We start from the raw sequence: 21,999 nt of genomic DNA, 5'->3' as shown, positions 1-21,999 counted from the left end.
ATTCGATGTTACGGAGAAGAGGAGTCAAGATCTTCCGCTGGGTCTGGGCTCAAGCTCACCACTCGCTGGGTCGGTAGCGATATCCTTTATAGCGCTGGGGGAATCTGAGGAAAATGAGCTTTGGGGGAAAATATCCCACAAAAAAGTCTGTGGGGAAGGTTAAGTGTGCAGTGCCGGGCAGATGTCTGGTAGGAAGCTGGTACCTGAGTGTGGAGCTCGGGGCTGCAGCAGGACGGGAGACGTGGGCCGCGTGCCCGGGGAGCAGGCTGAGTCTCCTAGGGAGGTGGTGGGATGCACAGGGGGAGGGGCCGGATCACCCAGGAGAGGAGAGAAGCTGGGAGGTGAGCAGAAAGAGGGGGAAAACCATGGGGCAGGGTGGTCACCGCAGTGGGGGAGCAGCGTGTCTCAGGAAGGAGGTTATGCTCAGCTGTGTCCCTTGCTGCTGGCTGGAGGGGCAAGAGGATCACTGAAAGATATCCCTTTCTTTTTCTTTTGGGACCTGTGCTGTGCGGCGTGTGGTCTCTTAGTTCCCTGACCAAGGATCGAAACTGCGCCCCTTGCAGTGGAAGCGCAGAGTCTTAACCACTGGACCGCCAGGGGAGTCCCGAACTATCCCTTTCTTCTGGCAACACGGGGATCATCGGTGACCTTGTCGAGAGCAGGTTCTCTGGAGTGGTGGGGAGAGGGAATGTCATGGGAGGAAAGCAGACAGGTGGGCAGGAAGCAAAACATGCAGAATAAAACATGCATAAAACTTTCTGATAGAAGTTTATTTATTTACGTCTATTTTTCTCCATGAAGGAGTGAAGAGAATGGAGGGAGATGTGACTCAAAGGAGAGTGTTTGTTTTTAAAGGTGGGAGGTACCTGAGCCTGTGGTTTGCTAATGGGAGCGATCCAGTAGTGCTGGGCATGATGTGGAAAACCACAGAAGAGAAACCCACTGGAAGAGAGAGGGCGTGAGCCCCAGAGCGCAGATGGAAGGTTGGACTTTGAACGGGTGGACCATGGAGTCAATCTTGTCTCTTTTGCTAAAGTTCATCCAGCCCCTAGGGTAGCAGGTGGCACCTAGTAGGTGCTCAATAGAATCTGCGTTGGGTGAATGAATGTGAGTACTGAGGCAGACAGGTTTCTAGATGGGGAGGTGAGGGGCGGGGGCCTTTCTTCTTCTGTTGGTTCGGGGAAGGCTGGGGTGGGGATGGCGGGGGGCTGAGAGAGTTGAACAGGAGCGGCGGTGTAGGAGAATCTCGCTTCATGGTAGAGGCGCCATGAGGATTTATTTCTCGTTCAGCTGACAACATGAAATGAATGATGCCCACCTTGCCCCCACAGCATTGCCACTCCACCTTTGTCATCATTTAGGTTCCCAGATATACTTGTATGTGTTTCTTTGCAGTGTTTTCCTCACGTCTATTTCGGGTCCTGGCTGACACCACACTCTTTTGATGACAGTGGCTTTATCCCTTTTCTAGTTTTTAGTATATTGCAAGGACCGCCTCCCTTCCTCATTTCTCTCTCACTTCTTCACTTTCAACCACACTTAGTCTGTCATTTGGACATAAACAGCCCTTTTCTTCCTCATTAAAAAGAAAACGAAAAACCCTGAGAACAATCATGGTGATTCTGTTTGTTTTGCATTTCTATCAATTTATTTGGGACATTATATTTATGTCTTTTAGGAAAACTTTTTCCTTATTAAAAATACAGGCTTCGTAACTTTTTAAAAATTGGGGTATAACTTACAGTTAAGTGCAGAATCTTAGGTTTCTAGGCAGTGTAACCACCACCCAGACTGAGGTGGGGACTCCCTCGTGTCCCCTCCCTGCCGTCCCCCATCCAGAGGGAACACATGTTAGGGCTTCTATGATCATAGATTGACTTTGTCTGCGTTTGAACTTCTTATAGATGGAATCAGAATGCACTCCTTCATATGTGACATCTTTCATTCCATATTACATTTGCGGAGCTCATCCGATGCTCACTGAAGCCTAATGCTTGTGCGAAGTGAGGAAACTGCCTCCTACCACCGGTCCATCCTCAGGCAGCCGTCTACCCACGAGGACAATTGTCACTAGCCCCACACCGCCACTCCCCCACGGTCAGCCACGCCTCCCCCCTGCCCTTCAGTTTGGCCGATTCTAATACGAATAGGTTTTGATTTCCCTGTTCTGACAAAGGCCCGACTCAGCCTGAGTGCCTCAGGGACTGGGGTGAATGATTCTGAAGTTTCTGGAGTCCTGGCCAGGCTGCTCTGTGCAAGGTCCCAGCTCTGCCCTCCTGAGGGTGCCCTTTGCTCCCTAGAGAAGGATGGAGGAGAGGCTGCCTGTGCCCAGCCCGGCTCTCGGAAGTCCCCAGGCTGTGTCATCTCCCAAGCACCTCAGGGTCCCTGTGTCATAGGCGAAACTCTGAGACAAGGGCCTGGGGAGATGGGCCCTTGGGAATGGGGGCCCTGGGGTGATGGAGACGCGTCTGCCAGGAGCCTGCCCTCTGACAGCACGGGGGGGGGGCTTCTCCCAGTGTAAGCCCACCTGTCCACTGGGGTTGCACCCTTTGTCCACAGGGCGTATACTTTGTGGATTTTTGGGTCACTTCAAGGAATGGAGTGGGGAGACGGGGAGGAGGGGCTGCTGTTGGAGCCCAGAAACCAAAACCAAAGGAGGAGATTTGATGATGAGTTTCTTCCCGGAAACCACCCTTGGGAAGTGTCAACATCCTCTGATCTTCGTCAGAGCTGAGATTTTTGGGTGTGTCTGGGGAACCCGAATGTGTTTCCTTTTTGTTAAGTCACTCTGTGTGTGTGTGTGTGTGTGTGTGTGTGTTCCTTGTGGGTCAGGACCATGGTTAGTTCTGTGTGCTCAGGCACAGTTGTGTGCCAAGCCTGATCTTTGTCATATATGTGGTACCTGAGGTCCCACAGGACATCCTGAGGTGGGACCGCCAGCTGTAACCAAGCAAATAAGCCATAAGTCCCAGGCAGGAAGCAATGCAGAAGGCCCTGGGACAGACACAGCTGAGCCAGGCCTGACTCCTCTGTGGTCCCAGCACTGTGGTCCGTGTCTGCTCCCCAAGCCTCCTGCCCCAGGGCTGCAAGCCAGGGTCCCACTTGGGGCTGGAAGACACAGTCCCCACATTCCTCGGGCCTGGAGGGGGACAGCAAGAGCATGGGCGGCCACGCTTTCTGAGGCCAAAGTACGTCCCACAGCCACGTGTCCCTGCGTGGTCCTGGTCCAGCCTGGTCCCTCCGGGAGCCTTTCTCTTCTCCTCTGTGTAATGGGGTGAAAATGCTCCACGGCCAGTCGGCTGGCCCTGCACGGGGGGCTCCTAAGGAGAGCTCGGCCCAGGTTTCTCCCCTTCCCTTCCCTTCCCCAAGGATGAAGGCGGCTGCCTGCCTGTCCGAGCAGCTTCTCCCCTCCCCACTGAGGGCCCCACGGGTCCCTCAGCCCAGCGGCCCCAGGGAGCCTGCGCCAGGCCACGGCCCGTGCAGGAGACTCAGCGATGGGCCGCCATGGAGCTTGTCCTCCAGGGTATGGACACCTGTCCTTTCGTCTGTCCCCTCACCACCTGCCTTGCCGGTCCCTGCTGCCCAGATGACCGCACTCTCGCAGACCTCACTGGCCCATGGTCAGTCTTGGTGGCATCCAAGTCGGGCCTTTGTCAGAACAGGGAAAAAGAAACTTAAACCTCTCCGTGAAGGTCTGAGGTTTGGGCGGAGAAGTTCATTGTGTCACGAGTGGCCAGAGTTCGGGAAGGGGTGAGGCCCAACTCTGCTGACACAGCGGTTTCCAGGAGCTCTGATCGTATATAAGGCTCCTGGTGCTTGAAGAGCTTCAGGTAGGAGGCCACAGGTTGTGACAGAGCATAGAAACAGAAGACTCAGAGCCAGGGACGGTGAAGAAACTGACTCATGGAGGCCAACCCATCAGCCGGGACCAGGTACCACGCTACAGGGGAGCGGGGCAGTGTGAGCTAGAACAGGGGCGGGACGGTGGGGAGAGGCCGTGACCCAGTCCGACTTTGGGCAGAGGGTCAGGTCTTCATTGAGGCTCTGGGCATCTTGCATCGCTCCTGGGGGGAGATCCTGAATTCCCTGGGAGCCCCCAGCGGGGGTCAGAGGGGGAGGACTCGTGGCTCCAGCAGAGATGTGGGGTGCAGAGGGAAAGAGTGTGCGAGGAGGAGAGGAGCGCTGGGCAGTCCCAGAAGGAGCCCCGTGTCTTCGGGCTTCTCCCGCCTTTGACCGTAGTTGCCTGTTGGATGAAAACACCTTCACTGAGAACTTCATGAATCAGATGAACCCTCGTAAGACCTACCTGTGCTACAAGGTGGAGATCCTGGATGGTGACGCTAGGATCCCTCTGGACGAGAAAAAGGGCTTCGTGCGCAACAAGGTGACTGACCCAGCCCGCCCGCAGCAGGCAGGGCCTCCCTATTGTGGGACATTCAGGGTAGAAGGTTGTCAGTTGCACACAGGATGTCCCACAAGCTCTCTCACCCCTGGTCCCTGCCGTTGCTACCGCTGCTCTGCTTGGAATCAGGTGAGGACCCTTGCTGTGTGGCTGGCAGCTCTGAGCCACATGTCATATGCCAATCACAGCAATCCAGGGCCTGGTACCTCCAATGTCACCCCAGGCTCTAGGACTAGGCTACTCCTCTCCTGCTGTGCCTCTGGGGAGGGGTTGGGACAGAGGGAAAGGCATCTGGACAAGGGGCCGGGTTCTTCCCCGGATTCCGCCCGGGGGATGGCTCTGGCTAGAGAGCCCTATTTCTTCCTCAGTCACTGTGGACTTAGACGGGCCCAGCAGGACCCCTGCCCACTGCTTGAGAGATCTTGCCAAGGGTGCTGATCCCTGCAACCCCACTGCCAGCTGTCTTTAGCCCAAGGACGCCCCTCAGCCTCGGGCTCAGCACAGGGTGAGGCCCAGAGTAGAAGATTGTAGAAGTTTTGGTGCACATGTGGGGTGGGGTAGAGGGGGAGCTGGAGAGCAGGGTGAGTCACTCCAGGGAGGAAACACCCACTTCCATGGCAGGAGACCAGCGTGGGAGCTCCCCTGGCCTCCTCTCTGCAGGGCTGGACTAGGTGAGGCTCCTGAACGCCCTACCTCGGGTACAAAATAAGAGGCGCTCCAGAAAACTCAGAAATCAAGATGAGTCACATTTTAAGGCAATCGTTTAAAAATCAAAATTAACGCAATTCTATGATGAGCAAAACATCAACATTTGCATGAAGACTGATGGGTTTCAGTGCTATGCAGAGCCACAGGGAGCCGAGGGCCGATAACAGGTCATCACTGCTTGCCGAGCTTTTTGTAAAACACTGATACTGAGTCTCTCGTGGAGCTTTGCGTTACTTTGAATCATGTAAATGCTGCGTTGAAACGCCACTCACTTGGTGCTGAGGCTTGCCCAGCGCCTCACCCACCTGCCTACTCTGGCCTCGTCCTGCCCCAACCCCGTCCACTTTTCTTCCTCTTCTATGTAGGGTGCTAACGAACCAGGGGAGCCCTGCCATGCAGAGCACTACTTCCTGGACCGGATCTGTTCTTGGAATTTGGACCGGGAGCTGCACTACAGGCTCACCTGTTTCATCTCCTGGACCCCTTGTGATACCTGTGCACAGAAACTGGCTGATTTCCTGGGGAAGAACAGCCACGTGAGCCTGCACATCTTCGCCTCCCGCATCTATAGCCGCCTCGGTTATGTGGCTGGGCTGCGTACACTGCAGGCGGCTGGGGCCCAAATCGCCATCATGACCTCTAACGGTCAGCACGGGTCTCCTGGGGGTGGGGCGGTGGCAGGGAGAGGCCTGTGGGAAGTTGCTAGAAAGGGGCGGGTAGGGTGGGAATCCCTGGTAGAGAGGTCTTTGTGTGCTGCCTGAGAGGTGATGCTAGACTCTGGAAGGAGTCTATGGGAAGAGAGAGTTCAGGGGAGCAGAGCTGCTTCGGGGAGGGGAAGAAGGGGAGTGGGTGGATATGCAAGAAAGACTAGGGGACTTCCAGAAAGGAGAATTGGGCTGGCTCAAATTCCAGGTGCAAGAAAGAGCTGGAGGGGTAAGCTATTGAGTCCCCAGGAGGAAGGAGAGAGGAGGAAGTGAAATTATGACGGGGAAAGTCTGTCCCGAAGAGTCATTTCAGCCCTGTGGCCCCAACCCTTCCCCAGACTGGAGTTCACCTTTCTCTCCCCTGTTCCATCTCAGAGTTTGAGCACTGCTGGGAAAACTTTGTGGACCACCAGGGAAAACCCTTTCAGCCCTGGGATGGGCTGAATGTAGTGAGTCAACGTCTATGTAACAACCTGCAGGCGATTCTCCAGGTGAGCGCTCCTTCCTGCTGCTTCCCTGGACCTCCTCCGTCCTCTCCTCTCCCTGTGGCTTTTTCCTCCTCTCAGAGCCTCCTTTGGGTGACCTGCTCCCTCCTGGGGTGCCAGCTCCATCCTTTCCTTCCCTTCTCATGTGGTCCCTCTACTTTCTCACTTGCTGTGTCCCTCCTTCCTTCCCCATCTTTGTAACACTCCCCAGACCTCCTCTCGGTTTTTGTTTCATCTTCCAACTGTCTCACTCCCTACTCCCGTCCTAGACGCAGGAAAACTGAAGGATGGACGTCAACCTCTCTAAAGAAGTCAGGAGACCTCTGTTGAACAGGAGAAAAAAACAGCTTTTTTTGAGAAATATAAACATGCCATTTGCTACCCTCTCCAGATTGATCCAAAGAAACCAGTGAAAGGCAAATGGCTCATAATAAAGAGTTAAAAAAAAAAAAAAATCTGGGGGCTTCCGTGGTGGCGCAGTGGTTGAGAGTCCGCCTGCCGATGCAGGGCACACGGGTTTGTGCCCCGGTCTGGGAAGATCCCACGTGCCGCGGAGCAGCTGGGCCCGTGAGCCATGGCCACTGAGCCTGCGCGTCCGGAGCCTGTGCTCCGCAACGGGAGAGGCCACAACAGTGAGAGGCCCACGTACCGCAAAACAAAACAAAACAAAACAAAATAAAACAAAAAACAAAAACAATCTGGGTAGATTTACTTTTCATTCAAACCTATATTACGTCCCAATCTACATCAGTAAGATTCTATTCAATATTATCAGAATAGTTTTCGATTTTTAGAGAAATGGATATTTTAATTGATTTTAAATCCAAAGCAATAAAATGAAATATTAAGAATCTTCCACCAAATATTTTTCCTCAGTAAATGTATCATGAACTACAAGTAGTTTATTAAAAGTTGCAGACATGCAGATGCCTTTCTCTTTTGTAGTGGATCTGATTCATGGTGGAGTGGAGGTATAGTGGTCACACTAATTCCTGCTAGAGTGAGTAAAAGTCAACTAAATCTTGTAGGAGGGGAATCTAGGATTCAAAAATCTACAGTATACCCTAATAATGAAAAATCTGAAAGTGAAATTAAGAAAACACTCCCATTTACCATTGCAACAAAAAGAATAAAATATCTAGGAATAAACCTACCTAAGTAGACAAAAGACCTGTGTGCAGAAAATTATAAGACACTGATGAAATAAAGATGATACAAATAGATGGAGAGGTATACCATGTTCTTGGATTGGAAGAATCAACATTGTGAAAATGACTGTACTACCCAAAGCAATCTACAGATTCAATGCCATCCTTATCAAACTATCACTGGCATTTTTCACAGAACTAGAACAAAAAAAATCTCTTAATGTGTAGGGAAACACAAAAGACCCTGAATAGCCAAAGCAATTATGAGAAAGAAAAACAGAGCTGGAGGAATCAGGCTCCCTAACTTCAGACTATACTGCAAAGCTACAGTAACCAAGACAGTATGGTACTGGCACAAAAACAGACATATAGATCAAAGGAACAGGATAGAAAGCCCAGAGATAAACCCACACACATATGGTCACCTTATCTTTGATAAAGGAGACAAGAATATACAGTGGAGAAAAGACAGCCTCTTCAATAAGTGGTGCTGGGAAAACTGGACAGCTACATGTAAAAGCATGAATTTAGAACACTCCCTAACACCATACACAAAAATAAACTAAAAATGGATTAGAGACCTAAATGTAAGGCCAGACACTATTAAACTCTTAGAGGAAAACATAGGCAGAACAAGCCATGGCATAAATCACAGCAAGATCCTTTTTGACCCACCTCCTAGAGAAAGGGAAATAAAACCAAAAATAAACAAATGGGACCTAATGAAACTTAAAACCTTTTGCACAGCAAAGGAAACCATAAACAAGACGAAAAGACAACCCTCAGAGTGGGAGAAAATATTTGCAAACGAAGCAACTGACAAAGGATTAATCTCCAAAATTTACATGCAACTCAATGTCAAAAAAACAAACAACCCAATCCAAAAATGGGCAGAAGACCTAAATAGACATTTCTCCAAAGAAGATATACAGATTGCCAACAAATACAGGAAAGAATGTTCAACATCATTAATCATTAGAGAAATGCAAATCAAAATTACAATGAGATATCATCTCACACCGTCAGAATGGCCATCGTCAAAAAATCTACAAACAATAAATGCTGGAGAGGGTGTGGAGAAAAGGGAACCCTCTCGCACTGTTGGTGGGAATGTAAATTGATACAGCCACTATGGAGAACAGTATGGAGGTTCCTTAAAGAACTAAAAATAGAATTACCATACGACCCAGCAATCCCACTACTGGGCATATACCCTGAGAAAACCATAATTCAAAAAGAGTCATGTACCACAATGTTCATTGCAACTCTATTTACAATAGCCAGGACATGGAAGCAACCTAAGTGTCCATCGGCAGATGAATGGATAAAGAAGATGTGGCACATATATACAATGGAATATTACTCAGCCATAAAAAGAAATGAAATTGAGTTATTTGTAGTGAGGTGGATGGACCTAGAGTCTGTCATACAGAGTGAAGTAAGTCAGAAAGAGAAAAACAAATACCATATGCTAACACATATATATGGAGTCTAAGAAAAAAAAATGGTCATGAAGAACCTATACACAAGACGGGAATAAAGACGCAGACCTACTAGAGAATGGACTTGAGGATATGGGGAGGGCGGAAGGGTAAGCTGGGACGAAGTGAGAGAGTGGCATGGACATATATACACTACCAAATGTAAAATAGATAGCTAGTGGGAAGCAGCCGCATAGCACAGGGAGATCAGCTCGGTGCTTTGTGACCACCTAGAAGGGTGGGATAGGGAGGGTGGGAGGGAGGAAGATGCAAGAGGGAAGAGATATGAGGATATATGTATATGTATAACTGTTTCATTTTGTTATAAAGCAGAAACTAACACACCACTGTAAAGCAATTATACTCCAATAAAAATGTTAAAAAAAAAAATCTACAGGCATTGACAACCTATCACCCTGCCAACAATACTGTTTTGAAATGACAGACCATGCGACAGGAGAAGAGAAAGAATGAGTCTAAATACTGGAAGGGAAATTTCAAATCAGCAGTCGGGTGAACACCAGGAATTACTTCAACCCCACACCACTCCTAATTCTACCACCCTGTAGGGGAAGCCAGAGGGAGGTGCTTTCCTGCACAGATGATGAACTGGCCCCTGCACAGTACATGGACCCAAGCAGGACCCATCTCAGGCAATAGATTTCTCTCCTGCCACTGATTCTGTCGGGCCTGAATTGAGCTGAGTCAGCCCCTGACAGCTGGTTGTCCTGCACAGGTGTCCAGACAGCGAAGTCTCCCCAGGTCTCCCCTCACAGACTTCTGCTCACATGTCAGGGGCCCAAACTGTGTCACAACCTCACACAATGACCGTGAGGGGCTGGGAGTGGAATCATTTGGTTTGAGACTTGAAGGGATAGAAAATAAGGGAGAGACGATGATGATGGCCAAGGAGGGAGGAAGGGACGAAGTCAGGGAGGGCTGGCACCCCGGAGGGAAGGACTGATAGAACAGTGTGACCCGGAAGGGGGAGGGGACGGGAGAGGAGGGGATAGGAAAGGAGAGGAGAGGAGCAAAGCAGGGCCAAGGGCCAAGGGTGGAAGGACAAGGGACCTAAGGACAGGATGCTGGGATGGAGGAGGGTGGGCAGGGACAGAGTTACCTGGAGGGGCTATAAGTCAGGCTTGTTTCACAGAAGAAGCCATGTGGGGAGGGTAGGATGGTCCAGGCCTGGCTCAGCTGCTCAGCGATGCTGTCAAGGAGCAGCCTGCTGTTCCTGCTCCCCAATCTCAGCTCTCGGCACTTGTCTCCTCAGGGCCTCAGATGGCTGCCCACCTCCAGACGTCACATCTCATTCCAGAGGGGAAGAAAGAGGATGGGACAAACCCCAGAACTTCAGAGCCTGTACATCTTTTTAATGGATACTAGCAGTGTCCTACCGTGAGAAGGGGCTGATGGGAAAACTCACAGATCACACTTTCTGTTGGTGTTTCACTTGAGCCAGTGTGGGCTGCAGAGGGAAAAAGATCGGTTCTTGAGCTCCTCACCTGGAACATATGGAGAATAATACTGACTGACTGAGGGCTGTTGTGCAGTTAAACGTCAAGTACTTAGGACGATTTGACATAGTTAGTCTTCAACAGATGATGATGCTACTATAAAAAAGAGGAGAAATCACTCATTTAATAAATCACTCAATCCACAGATAATGCAGTCTTCCGGCACATTCTGGCTCACACCGCGTGCAGCCAGGTGCCCAGAGAGATGTGGTGGACAGGCAGCACTGGGGGCCTCAGTAGCAGAGCGGTTCTGGCCGAGACCCAGGCCAGGCTGGTTCCTGCTCCCGAGCCCCTCAGTGTCGCTGATGGGGCCTCACCTCCTCCTCCCGGGGTCTCCTCCTCTGACCCCTAGGGGTTCTCCTCCTGCACTCCTGACTCGATGTCTGGGCCTGGCCTCTTTTGATGGGTCCCGGCTGTGTTCTCAGCTGATGCCCTCATTTCTGTGTCTCCTGCCCCCTCCTGCTGCAGGTGTGCCAGGGAGTCTGCAAGTTCCCAGAGACGAAGGAGTCACGCCCATGGGAGGGAGGATGGACTGAGAGGGGACCCCTTTCACTTATCTTTATTTTATTTTTAATAGTAATTAATTAATTTATTAATTAGGCTACATTGGGTCTTAGTTGCGGCACTCGGGATCTTTTAGTTGCGGCATACAGGCTCTTAGTTGCAGCATGCTGGATCTAGTTCCCTGACCAGGGATTGAACCTGGGCCCCCAGCAATGGGAGCGTGGAGTCTTAGTCACTGGACCACCAGGGAAGTCCCTCACTTGGCTTTAAATTAACAGCTACCTTTTGGTTGCAAACTCACCATGTCTCCTCGCGTTGACCAAGCCCTTTTCATACATAAGCTTATCCCAACTTTACAAAATCTCAGAACAAGGAATTACTACTTAGCACTAGTTTGCTATGAGGCAAAATCCTTTTTCCCCTCTTCCCAAGGTCTCACAGGTAGTACGTGGTAGGGGCCAGATTCACACCTGGGTCCGTGCCAGTCCCTAGCCAACACTGAGACACTTTCTTAAAGACTGTGAGTTATACTAGGATGCACACAGAGGGGCAGGAGAAGGTCACAAGCAAAGCCGGGGTTTCCAGCCCAGGAGTCTGGAGTTGGCCCAGTCAGACCAGAGAGCACATGTGAGAGACTTCAGGGAAGAGGGGAGGGACTGAGACAGGACCAGGATCCTGGGGAGATGTCTGGAGAGGGCAAAGGAGGGTCAGGGCTGAGGGTCGGAGGGGCCCGAGTGAGGGGACAGGAGCATTTGTCACCTAGGGAGCTGGAGGGGAGGTATCTTCATCATCCTGGAACCCTGTGAAGGTGCCATGCTCTGTGTCAAGGTGTCAGAGGGTACAGACACAAGCACTGTATCAGAGGACTGCTAGTGACAGAGACTGCATACCCGGTTAACTTTGAATTTCAGATAAACAACAAATATATATTTTTGGAACTTAACCAAAAATATATTCACATTTAACTGGGGTCCTATATTTTCGTTTGATCGAGCTGACTGCTCTTTCTGTACAGGAGACATTTACAGGAACCCTCATTCTTGTCCCAGCCCTGCTCGGGCTGAGCAGTGGTCCTGCATCCTCCCTGGGGATCCTTTGGCCCCAATCTCCCCTCTGATGAGTTCCCCTGGGGCACCCCGCCATGTCCCCAGGATGGTTTCTGGTGTGCTCCAAACAGAATTCGGGTTAACAAGGGCATGCTCCCTGTCTGGTTATGAAATATCAAAAGGGGAAATACCTCTGAACGTGACACTAAGAGACTTTGAGGTGCACAAGTGTCATTGCACAAGCGACATTGCAACACTACGAAGGGAAGGATAACTCTTCCTGCTCGTGGAGAGACAAATATCTGCATACCTTTAGATTTAAACTGCAGAAAGTGGTGGGTGTTTAACACAGCAGAATATTTTCTCTGAAATGTAAAATGAAAAGCTGAAGTTTCAGGGGAGGTGGACTGGCAGGGAGAAACACAGGGGAGGCTGAGCCCTCCTGTTACAAATATGGGAGCCACGGGAGACGTTCATGGTTGGCATGATGAAAAATAGAATTTAAGCTGAAGGGTTGGGGGGGTGGGGAAGAGTTGAGGGTCCGAGAACAGTGATATCACTTCACAGGCAGAGACGAGTGAAAGGAAGATGCTGTGGTGTACATTCTCCCCGATCAGAAATGACGTCAAAAGATGATGGATCAAGACCCAGAAGTATAAGCACATCATGTAACTGTAAGGAAAGGACTGTGGAAGTTAGAGAGGTAGTTAGAAGCCGTGGTGTTCGACAGGGCTGGAGTTGGCAAGAACGATGGCACAACTTTGCTTTTAGTATTGGGTTTCTTTGTCATTTTGATTTTGTAATGGTGTGTGTCTTTTCATGAATATCTTCTAATTCCGTTCACAGTAGGGACAAAACCCATAGAAAATGCTTTGTAATAAATTTAATAAGGAATGAATAAAACTAAAGTAATATATAAATTTAATAGAAATCCATAGAAAAACATGATTGCTTTTGCCTTTTTTGTTTGTTTTTTGAACTTGAAGAACTACTACTTAGGTTCAAATAGTAAAAGAAGAAGTTAGGTAACATGTGATGGATGGTGATGCAGCCAAATATCTCATGGGCCTCGTGGGCCCGAAAGCACAGCAGGGGCCCAACTGGGAGGGGGGCTTGAGCTTGGACATCGCCCAAGACAGGGAGATGTCCCTCCCCACACTCTGGGTGAAACAGGGACTCAGAAAGCCCCAAGGAACTGTGGTTGAAATAGTCTAGCACCTGGCTTTTTTCTGGACTGCAAGAAGCTCAGGTTAAGAACTAGTGTCTCTATAGATCTCTTCTTGTGTTGTAGGTGCAAAGGAAGGTGAAGTGAAGTACAAACTGGACGTGAATTTCACATCAACCTCATTAACGCCAAACATTTGCTTGGATACTGATGGGAAATGTGTACTGAACCCAATGGCCAATCAGGAGCTGACTGTTCTTGGAGAGTATTTAGCTCTCATTCATTTGTAGCAGAAATGTTTTTTTCTGTATTATTAGATGTCCAGTCCAGCATGCTCTCTTTACGCTGTCTGGACAGGCAGCTGTTTGACTGGCACTAGGCAGGCTGAATGTCATTTGCAATCCCTTTCAAATTACCCATGACATTTTTCACAGAACTAGAATAAATAATCCTAAATTTTATATGGAATCCCAAAAGACCCAGAATTGCCAAAGCAATCCTGAGGAAAAAGAGCAAAGCTGGAGGCATAACCCTCCCAGACTTCAGACAATACTACAAACCTACAGTAATCAAAACAGCAATGGTATTGACACAAAAACAGGCATATGGATCAATGGAACAGAATAAAAAGCCCAGAAATAAACCCACACACCTATGGTCAATTAATCTTCAACAAAGGAGGCAAGAATATACAATGGAGAAAAAGAGTCTCTTCAGCAAGTGGTGTTGGGAAAGCTGGACAGCACATGTAAGTCAGTGAAGTTAGAACACTCCTTCACACCATACACAAAAATAAACTCAAAATGACTTAAAGACTTAAATAGAAGACATGACATCATAGAAATCTAGACGAGAACATAGGCAAAACATTCTCTGGTGAAATTCATACCAATGTTTTCTTAGGTTAGTCTCCCAAGACAATTGAAATTTTTGCTTTTGCAAAAATAAACAAATGGGATCTAATCAAATTTATAAGCTTTTGTACAGCAAAGGAGGCCATAAACAAAACAAAACAAAAAGACAACCTACTGACTGCAAGAAAATATTTGCAAATGATGTGACCAACAAGGGTTTAATTTCCAAAATATACAAACAGCTCATACAACTCAATTAAAAAAAAAACCCAATCAAAAAATGGGCAGAAGACCTAAATAGACATTTCTCCAAAGAAGACATACAGATGGCCAAGAGGCACATGAAAAGATACTCAACTTCACTAACTATCAGAGAAATGCACATCAAAACTACAAAAAGGGCTGAGAGGAACCAAGATGGCAGAGTAGAAGGACATGCTCTCACTCCCTCTTGTGAGAACACCAGAATCACAACTAGCTGCTGGACAATCATCGACAGGAAGACACTGGAACTCATCAAAAACATACCCCACATCCAAAGACAAAGGAGAAGCCACAATGAGATGGTAGGAGGGGCGCAATCATAGTAAAATCAAATCCCATAACTGCTGCGTGGGTGACTCACAGACTGGAGAACACTTATACCACAGAAGTCCACCCGCTGGAGTGAAGGTTCTGAGCCCCACGTCAGGCTTCCCAACCTGGGGGTCTGGCAACGGGAGGAGGAATTCCTAGAGAATCAGACTTTGAAGGTTACTGGGATTTGAATGCAGGACTTCATTAGGACTGGGGGAAACAGAGACTCCACTCTTGGAGGGCACACACAAAGTAGTGTGTGCATCGGGACTCAGGGGAAGGAGCAGTGACCCCAGGGGAGACTGAACCAGACCTACCTCCTAGTGTTGCAGGGTCTCCTGCAGAGGCAGGGGTGGCTGTGGCTCACCTTGGGGACAAGGACACTGGCAGCGGAAGTTCTGGGTAGTACTCCTTGGCATAAGCCCTCCCAGAGTCCACCATTAGCCCCACCAAGGAACCCAGGTAGGCTCCAGTGTTGAACCTGCCGTTTGGAACTCAGGAAAGGTCAGGGAGGCTGAACAGAAAGACTCCCATGTCCAGGAGACCCACAGGGCCCTGCTCAGTTTCACTCCCCCCCTTTTCTTTGATACTCCTCAATCTTGAGGAGAACAGATGTTGGACAAGAAAAGGAAAAATTGTTTTGGATAGAGATGTTAATCATAAACTCGGCAGAAGAACTCGATTCTAGGGGGACTCAATTTTAATCCCCACTTCGCTTTTATCTTTCCCCAAATCCTTCAGGGGATGGGATGACAACCACTCTGGCTACTTCCTGCTGAAATGGAGCATAATCCTGTCTAAATTTGGGGGAATGGATAGATACCGAATTAGAAATATATTTGAGTTCCAAGTCCTGGGTCTGAGTCTTATATGACTGAGATCTCAATCCCTTTGTCTGCCATTTTGGTGCAACAGACGCAGTTAGAGGTAGAAGGAAGTGACAACTGGAACTTCTGCAACAGTCACGTCGTTTTACCTTGGATGTCTGAACAACAGTTCCTCCATTTTGACTTTCAAATGCATTCTCCTCCTTGATGGCTAAAGTAAATGTACAATGCATGTCTGAAAGGCCACAAAACAGGCTGCTTTGATGAGCAAAATTTAAGTTAAACCATGTATAAGCCAGTGACTTCCTCATACATTAATATGTGCAGATGTTTTTCTTTCATCATATCCTCTCTTGATTGAAAGTCTTTCAGTAGAAGACACTGATGATCAAAACATCTGTCCCTCAATGCTGGGGTAATTCAGCTGTTTGCCCCTGGTGCAGATCGTGTCCCTTGGTGCTAGGCCTCCTTTGTATTTGCCTAGCTAATCCATGTTGGGGAAAAATTGATCAGGTATATTGTGAACAAGCTCAGAGGTATGTTAATGAAGAAATGCTTTATAGGCCGTACATTTGATCATTTATACCCAGTTGTCACACAAGCATTGTATATACGCTTTTAGCAGTAGACCTAAAGCAAACGGTGATAAGTCATGAGTAATTACACTCTGATAACTTCACTAGGTAATTTTCCTTTCCTCCTAAACATCAGGGCAAAAGTGTGATTAACACAATAACTTTCATAAATACAGACTTCAATGAACAGAACTAGAATGTCATATCTATTGAAACAGAAGCCTGCCACCAGATTCTGCCTTCGTGGATTTCTCCTTTCTAGAAGTCGCCGAAATATCAAGATTCCTACACATGCCAGGAGACAGTCTTTCCCATTCACCTGGTAAGGCTGCTCAGAACACAAGAATCTCCAGTTTCTGGAGGGACCAGGCAGAGAGAAAAAATATATATTTCCATTTTTCTGACAGAGGTGTAATTTATCCAATTGCTCTAAGTCATAAGTAGCTTGAGGGGAAGGACTTCTCTATGTCTGGAAAACACAGATCAAAACCAGTAATAATCTGCAGTCAATTAAGCCAGCCATGCTCTTTTCCCCAGTGTACCATGGCTGCAAACAGTAGACTCCTCGGTAGTGTATGCAGCCTGTTGCCTGTATGGGTTCCCCTAAGGGACCTTGGAGACAGTCCTTTCCAGTGGACATTCACGACTGGCATGCTGTGCCCAATCTAGGCTCCAGACAGGGATATGCACAGTCTTTGGAAAGCCCAAGGGCGCAGTGGCCAGGGCCCCCATTGGCCAAGTCATAATATCCATCTTCCCCAAGCTGCAGAACACGGATCGTGTGACTGAGGCCCTAGGCAGGGCCAAGTTCAAGTTCCCTGGCCGCCAGAAGATCCGCATCTCCAAGGAGTGGGGATTTACTAAGTTTAATGCAGATGAATTTGAAAACATGGTGGCAGAAAAGCAGCTCATCCCGGATGGCTGTGGAGTCAAATATATCCCTAATCGTGGCTCCCTGGATAAATGATGGGCCCTGCACTCATGAGAGTCTTGGCACTGTCTCTTCCTTACTCATGCCCACCAATGAATCCTACTTTCCCATCCAAAAAAAAAAAAAAAAAGTAATAAAAACCCCATAAACATTCTAACTGTATTCACCAGTTCACTCAGTGACCAATCCTTTTTCAACTTTTTATGAAGCCATCAGATTCTCCGTTAAGATTTTTAATTTCTTACCCAGTTCAGCAGTAGGATACGAAGTTTATGAGACCTGTACCTGTCAAAATGGTCCTTCACGTAAATCTTCTTAAAGATGAAGCACTTTTGCAAAGGCATCAGAGTACAATAAAAACTATCTGTAAATGACAGAAAGACTTGAAAAGGGCATGGTTACACATCTGATTACAATGCAGTCGATAGATAGCCCAAAGATTCCATTTCTACTCCCAGACAGAGGTCTCAAAGTGGCTCGCAACGAGCAGTTAGAATTTTCCCAGAGTGGCTCACCCCAAAATAATACACGAAAAAAACACAAACGACAGATAAGCTACAGCTGCACAGACAGAAAATCAGAGCGGGTATAGTTTAAAAATTCCACTTCCATTCACAGACATAGGCTTCCAAACAGACTGGCTCAGTTTTTAAAAGAGAACAAACCCAGAATTGGCTCTCAGGGAGCCCAAAGTGGCTCAGTTCCCACAAGGGACTGAACTCAGGGTGGCTAATCCACATGGAGTGGAGAGAAGTCCCAGCCTTCCCATTCCTGTGACCAAACAGTTCTAGCGGACGAAGAGTATAATAATTTAGGCTACCATTCACTGGCCACCTTTCCTCACTTTCAAGAATGTACATTGGCCAAACAGAATGACAATAGAATCGCGTTCTTGTCTTAGTCCTAGGTTTATCACTATAGGTCAACCAAGCTGCCACAGTTTTCCCCAGGGAAAATTATCAGATGGAATCAGGGACTGGAAACAAACCAGAACCTTCACCAGCAGACGGAAGACTCACGCCAGAAACAAAACGAAAACAGATACAAAAAACAACATTTGAAAACATCAGACAGCTCAGAGCTCAGAGTCCCACTAAGCCAGTGACCTTAGTCCAAGCAGTGCCTTACGTGGGATTTCCAAAACGGAAAGTCCCCAGATGGAAACGAAATGTTCCCCAGATGTAGGCAAAAGTTCCCCAGAGGGACAAAGTTGAAGGAGCCCCAGAGCGCACATCCAGGGGACTTACCCAGATTCTGGCCGAGGTGTCTCGATGTCAGACACTATTTTTCTCCTTCCCCCCAATAACTCCTTGGGGTAGGAAATCCGAGCTTGTGCAGGCAGGAGGAAGAAGGGAGTGTCCTCAAAGCAAAAGCGACCTTGGTAGCTGCTAAGATGGTCCCTCTTTTGCTGCCCACTCCTGACTTGGAGGAGTGCTGACTGCTGGGATGGTGGAAGGGGTATGACCGGGGCTGGGTCTTTCCAGGCAAGGGTCCCAGGCGATCTGGCCACTAAAAGAATTCTGCAGCCCTCTGCTCTCTTAAAAGGGGATGGCATGGAGAAAACCTCAGAGCATCCGATCAAGCCAGGGGACCCTCCTGGGGCTGTTCCCAAGTCGGCCCCACACTGGGCACCAGATTTGAAGCTGACTCCGGCCTCTGTACCCTGACACCAAATTAATTCTTGGAGACAGAGTTTTGGGTGAAATAGAAAAGAATAGCTTTATTGCTTTGCCAGGCAAAGGGGGCCACAGTGGGCTAGTGCCCTCAAAACTGTGCATCCCAACCCAGGAGGATTTGGTGAGGATTTTTATAGCAATGGTTCAGGGTGGGGTTGCTGATAAGGATTAGGGTGTGTGCAGGGCCTGTACCCTTTTAATCTGGTTTCAGGTAATCTTTTGATGAATTTCTCTGGTTCCTTTAATCTGGCCTCAGGTTGTCATCCCTGGAATGAAGAACGCTACATCTTCCATTTGTTGGAGGTCTTAGTTCTGTAAAGAGCTCAAAGATATTGTTATGTGTATCCCTTGATGTGGAACCAGGACACTTCCCCAAGGCTACACTATTGTTCTTGACTGTTCCTCCCTTGTCTCTGCATCTCTTCTCTTCCCTGATTAGTGACTATTTGAACCTGCCCTTTGGAACGCAGGGAAGGTCATGGAGGCTAAACGGAAAGGCTCATGCCCAGGAGACCCACAGGGTCCTACCTGGTTTCAAAGGTGAAGCTCTGGGTGGGATTTTCTTGATTGTACACCTTTCCTCCCACTAAGTTTACCAAAGATGCTGGCAGTGTGGAGCTGGGTGGAGACAACAACGATGAAAACCTGGGTCCTGGGGTGCCTCTCAGAACACTCCACAATGCTTAGTGTGACCAAGACCAGCCCACGAGTTAGCCAGAGCGGTTCCCACCGGCCCCTGGAGCAGAGCTGCCATCATGGCTACCTGCAGTACATCCTCCCCTTTCTGTCCTGCCTTGTCCCTGGGCGTGGTTGCCTCCCAACAAGGCTTGCTTGCCCCACGCACAGTGAGCCAAAGGCTGAGATGCCAAGGTTTGCAGCAGAGAAGAGGTTTACTCAGGAGGCATCCAAGAGAGAACATGGGAGAAATGATGAGGGCTTGGGATATTTACGAGATAAAGCTGAGGCGTGGGGAGCATGGCGAAAGGTGACTGGAGATAAGAAGAAGGCGAGGTAATTGTCGTTCTGCGCAGATGCAGCTAAGCTACAGGGTCTTCATGGGGAGAGTGTCCAAAGATGGCAGCACCAGCTCCCACTGAGGGTGGAGTTTTTGACCCTCTGAAACCAAGCAGAACCCTGTGGGGCCCCTGGGCACGGGAGCCTTTCTGTCCAGCCTCCATGACCTTCACTGAATTCCAAAGGGCAGGTTCAAACAGTTGCTAATCAGAGGAGGGAGGGGATACAGAGACAAGGGAGGAGCCGTCAAGAAGCAATAGTGCAGCCTTGGGGCAGGGTCCTTGTTCGAGATTACCTGAGGCCAAATTGCAGGAGCCGGTCCTGCACACACCCTAATCTTGTCAGCAATCCCACCCTTGAACTATTGGTATAAAACTCCTCACCAGGGGCTTCCCTGGCGTACCACAGCTACTAAAGCCCACACGCCTAGAGCCCGTGCTCTGCAACAAGAAAAGCCACTGCAGTGAGAAGCCCACGCACGGCAACGAAGAGTAGACCCTGCTCAAGAGCAGCCCCTGCTCGATGCAACTAGAGAAAGCCCGTGCACAGCAACGAAGACCCAATGCAAACAAACAAACAAACAAAAACACTCCTCACCAATTCCTCCCGGGTTGGGACACATTTTCGAGGGCAGGAGCCTGGCAAAGCAATAAAGCTATTTTTTTCTACTTCACCCAAAATTCTGTCTCCGAGATTTGATTCAGCACCAGTGTACGGAGTCTGAGCTTTCGGCATCACCTCTGATGTCGAAAGGTCTCCCAGCAGACACTCACACATGCCCAATTGGAGGGTCAGTGGTCTTAACCAATCTTAACTGGCTTGAGCTCAAACTGGACACAGCTGACTCCAAATTCCTAAAAAAACAACTTGGGCAAACACCTTACTGTTTAGACTATGTTAAGCTTAGAATACATGCAAGTTTTTGTAAAAACAATTAAAGCAAGCTCGATCAGTGAAGACAGTTTACAGTTCCTTATTTATTAATGGCTAACTGATGACTACCCCGGTTCCACCCCAACTTGACTGCAGGTGTCAGGGCGACACCTGTACGTAGCTGCTGGGGCAAAAGTCCAGGTTGCTGTGTCTACAGGCAGATATAGGAGGGGGTCTGTGGGATGGAGAGGGTGGGGGTCACTATGGATCCAGACTGGGATTGCCTTGAGGGCAGGACTGTGGGGTTCCTGCCTGAAGATCCTGCCTGGGATCTTCCCGGATCAGGGCTCGAACCCGTGTCCCCTGCATTGGTAAGCGGATTTAGGCACACTTCAGGCAGGAACCCCAGCCTGGCCCAGTCTGCACACAGATGCTTGAGGACGCCCAAGGTGAGCCGCCCTCCTCCCCGTTGGCCCCTCCCTCCTTACCAGTTTACCCATCACTGGACCATCCGCCCTTTCTGGGGAGACCTTCCTTTCTGTAGCTTTTCCTTTCTCTGCGAAGCTCCTGCAGCCTCTCTGCTGTAGCCAAAACCCGGCCTCTGTACACCGGCGCCAAATTGAATCTCAGAGACAGAGTTTTAGGTGAAGTAGAAAAGAATAGCTTTATTGCTTTGCCAGGGTAATGCCTTCAAGTCTGTGTCCTCCTTTTGGAGGGGGAAGTGAGGAGTCTTACAGTATCAGCCTCAAGGAACAGGGTTGTCGATAAGGAACAGGGTAGGTGCAGGGCCCGCCTTCTTCATCCACGGAACATATCAAAACCATCAAGGTTGGCATCTGGTGGTCCCGTGACGGGCTCTGGTGGTCTCCGAGGTTATCATACTGTGACCTTCTCTCTGGAATGAAGAATGCTCGCAAAGGAAGGGAGTGTTAGGGAGTGTTTCAAAAGAGAAAAATAGCAGGTGCACGATACGAATCTAACAAGAAAGGAATCATTTGTGAAAATCAATATGGAGTGAGGGAGTGAGTTAAAACGGAACACCACAGGATGGAAACTGTTTTTAACTAGTTTTTAGCTGGGGCAATTCTGTCCTCCGTGTGCTCACTTCAGCTTCATTCCCTGCTTTGTCCCCTCTTCCCTGTCCCTCCCTCCCTCCCTCAGCCTCCCTGCCTCCATTCTCTCATCTCTTGGGCCCCTTTTGCTTCTCTTCATCTGCCCAGCGTGTTTTATCTTCCTCCTCTCCCCCTCACTTTCCTCCTCTTCTCCCTCATGGCTGCCTCTTCCCTTCCAGGTTCCTCCCTAATTATTAGGCTTCATTTCTCTTTGTCTGTCTCAGACCCAGCATGAATCAAGGCCTTTAGCGTCTTCCACCCTCTGGGACTTTCATCTCCAAGATGACCCGGCATGAGTCATCTCACATGACCATAGCCTGAAAAAGCCTTTCTTGGAAATGCCACCCTGGACCCTGAGTCAAGTCCCTGGGTCAACGCAGATGAGCAAATGTCCCCCTGTG

General features: G+C 48.9%; 1 protein-coding gene and 1 pseudogene across 1 annotated transcript; both read left to right on the top strand.

Moving 5' to 3' along the window:
- Positions 1 to 3,504: 3,504 nt before the first annotated feature.
- APOBEC3A (apolipoprotein B mRNA editing enzyme catalytic subunit 3A) lies at positions 3,505 to 16,959 on the top strand. The gene is made up of 5 exons (XM_060306189.1): positions 3,505 to 3,620; positions 4,240 to 4,384; positions 5,476 to 5,755; positions 6,190 to 6,305; positions 16,756 to 16,959. Exons 1-5 carry the CDS (start codon positions 3,505 to 3,507, stop codon positions 16,957 to 16,959), a joined length of 861 nt encoding a protein of 286 aa, XP_060162172.1.
- LOC115853108 (small nucleolar RNA SNORA70) lies at positions 16,493 to 16,617 on the top strand (annotated as a pseudogene).
- Positions 16,960 to 21,999: the final 5,040 nt, after the last annotated feature.

The sequence above is a fragment of the Globicephala melas genome, chromosome 10 (genome assembly GCF_963455315.2).
Source record: "Globicephala melas chromosome 10, mGloMel1.2, whole genome shotgun sequence".
Lineage (NCBI taxonomy): Eukaryota > Metazoa > Chordata > Mammalia > Artiodactyla > Delphinidae > Globicephala > Globicephala melas.
This window is presented reverse-complemented; position numbering and strand designations above follow the sequence as displayed.

Excerpts from the sequence above, each read along its gene's own strand:
- APOBEC3A (XM_060306189.1), top strand. The coding sequence starts at position 3,505 with ATGGAGCTTGTCCTCCAGGGTATGGACACCTGTCCTTTCGTCTGTCCC. Across the intron at positions 3,621-4,239 it reads GCAGACCTCACTGGCCCATG|TTGCCTGTTGGATGAAAACA; the intron begins GTCAGTCTTGGT and ends CTTTGACCGTAG. Across the intron at positions 4,385-5,475 it reads AGGGCTTCGTGCGCAACAAG|GGTGCTAACGAACCAGGGGA; the intron begins GTGACTGACCCA and ends TCTTCTATGTAG.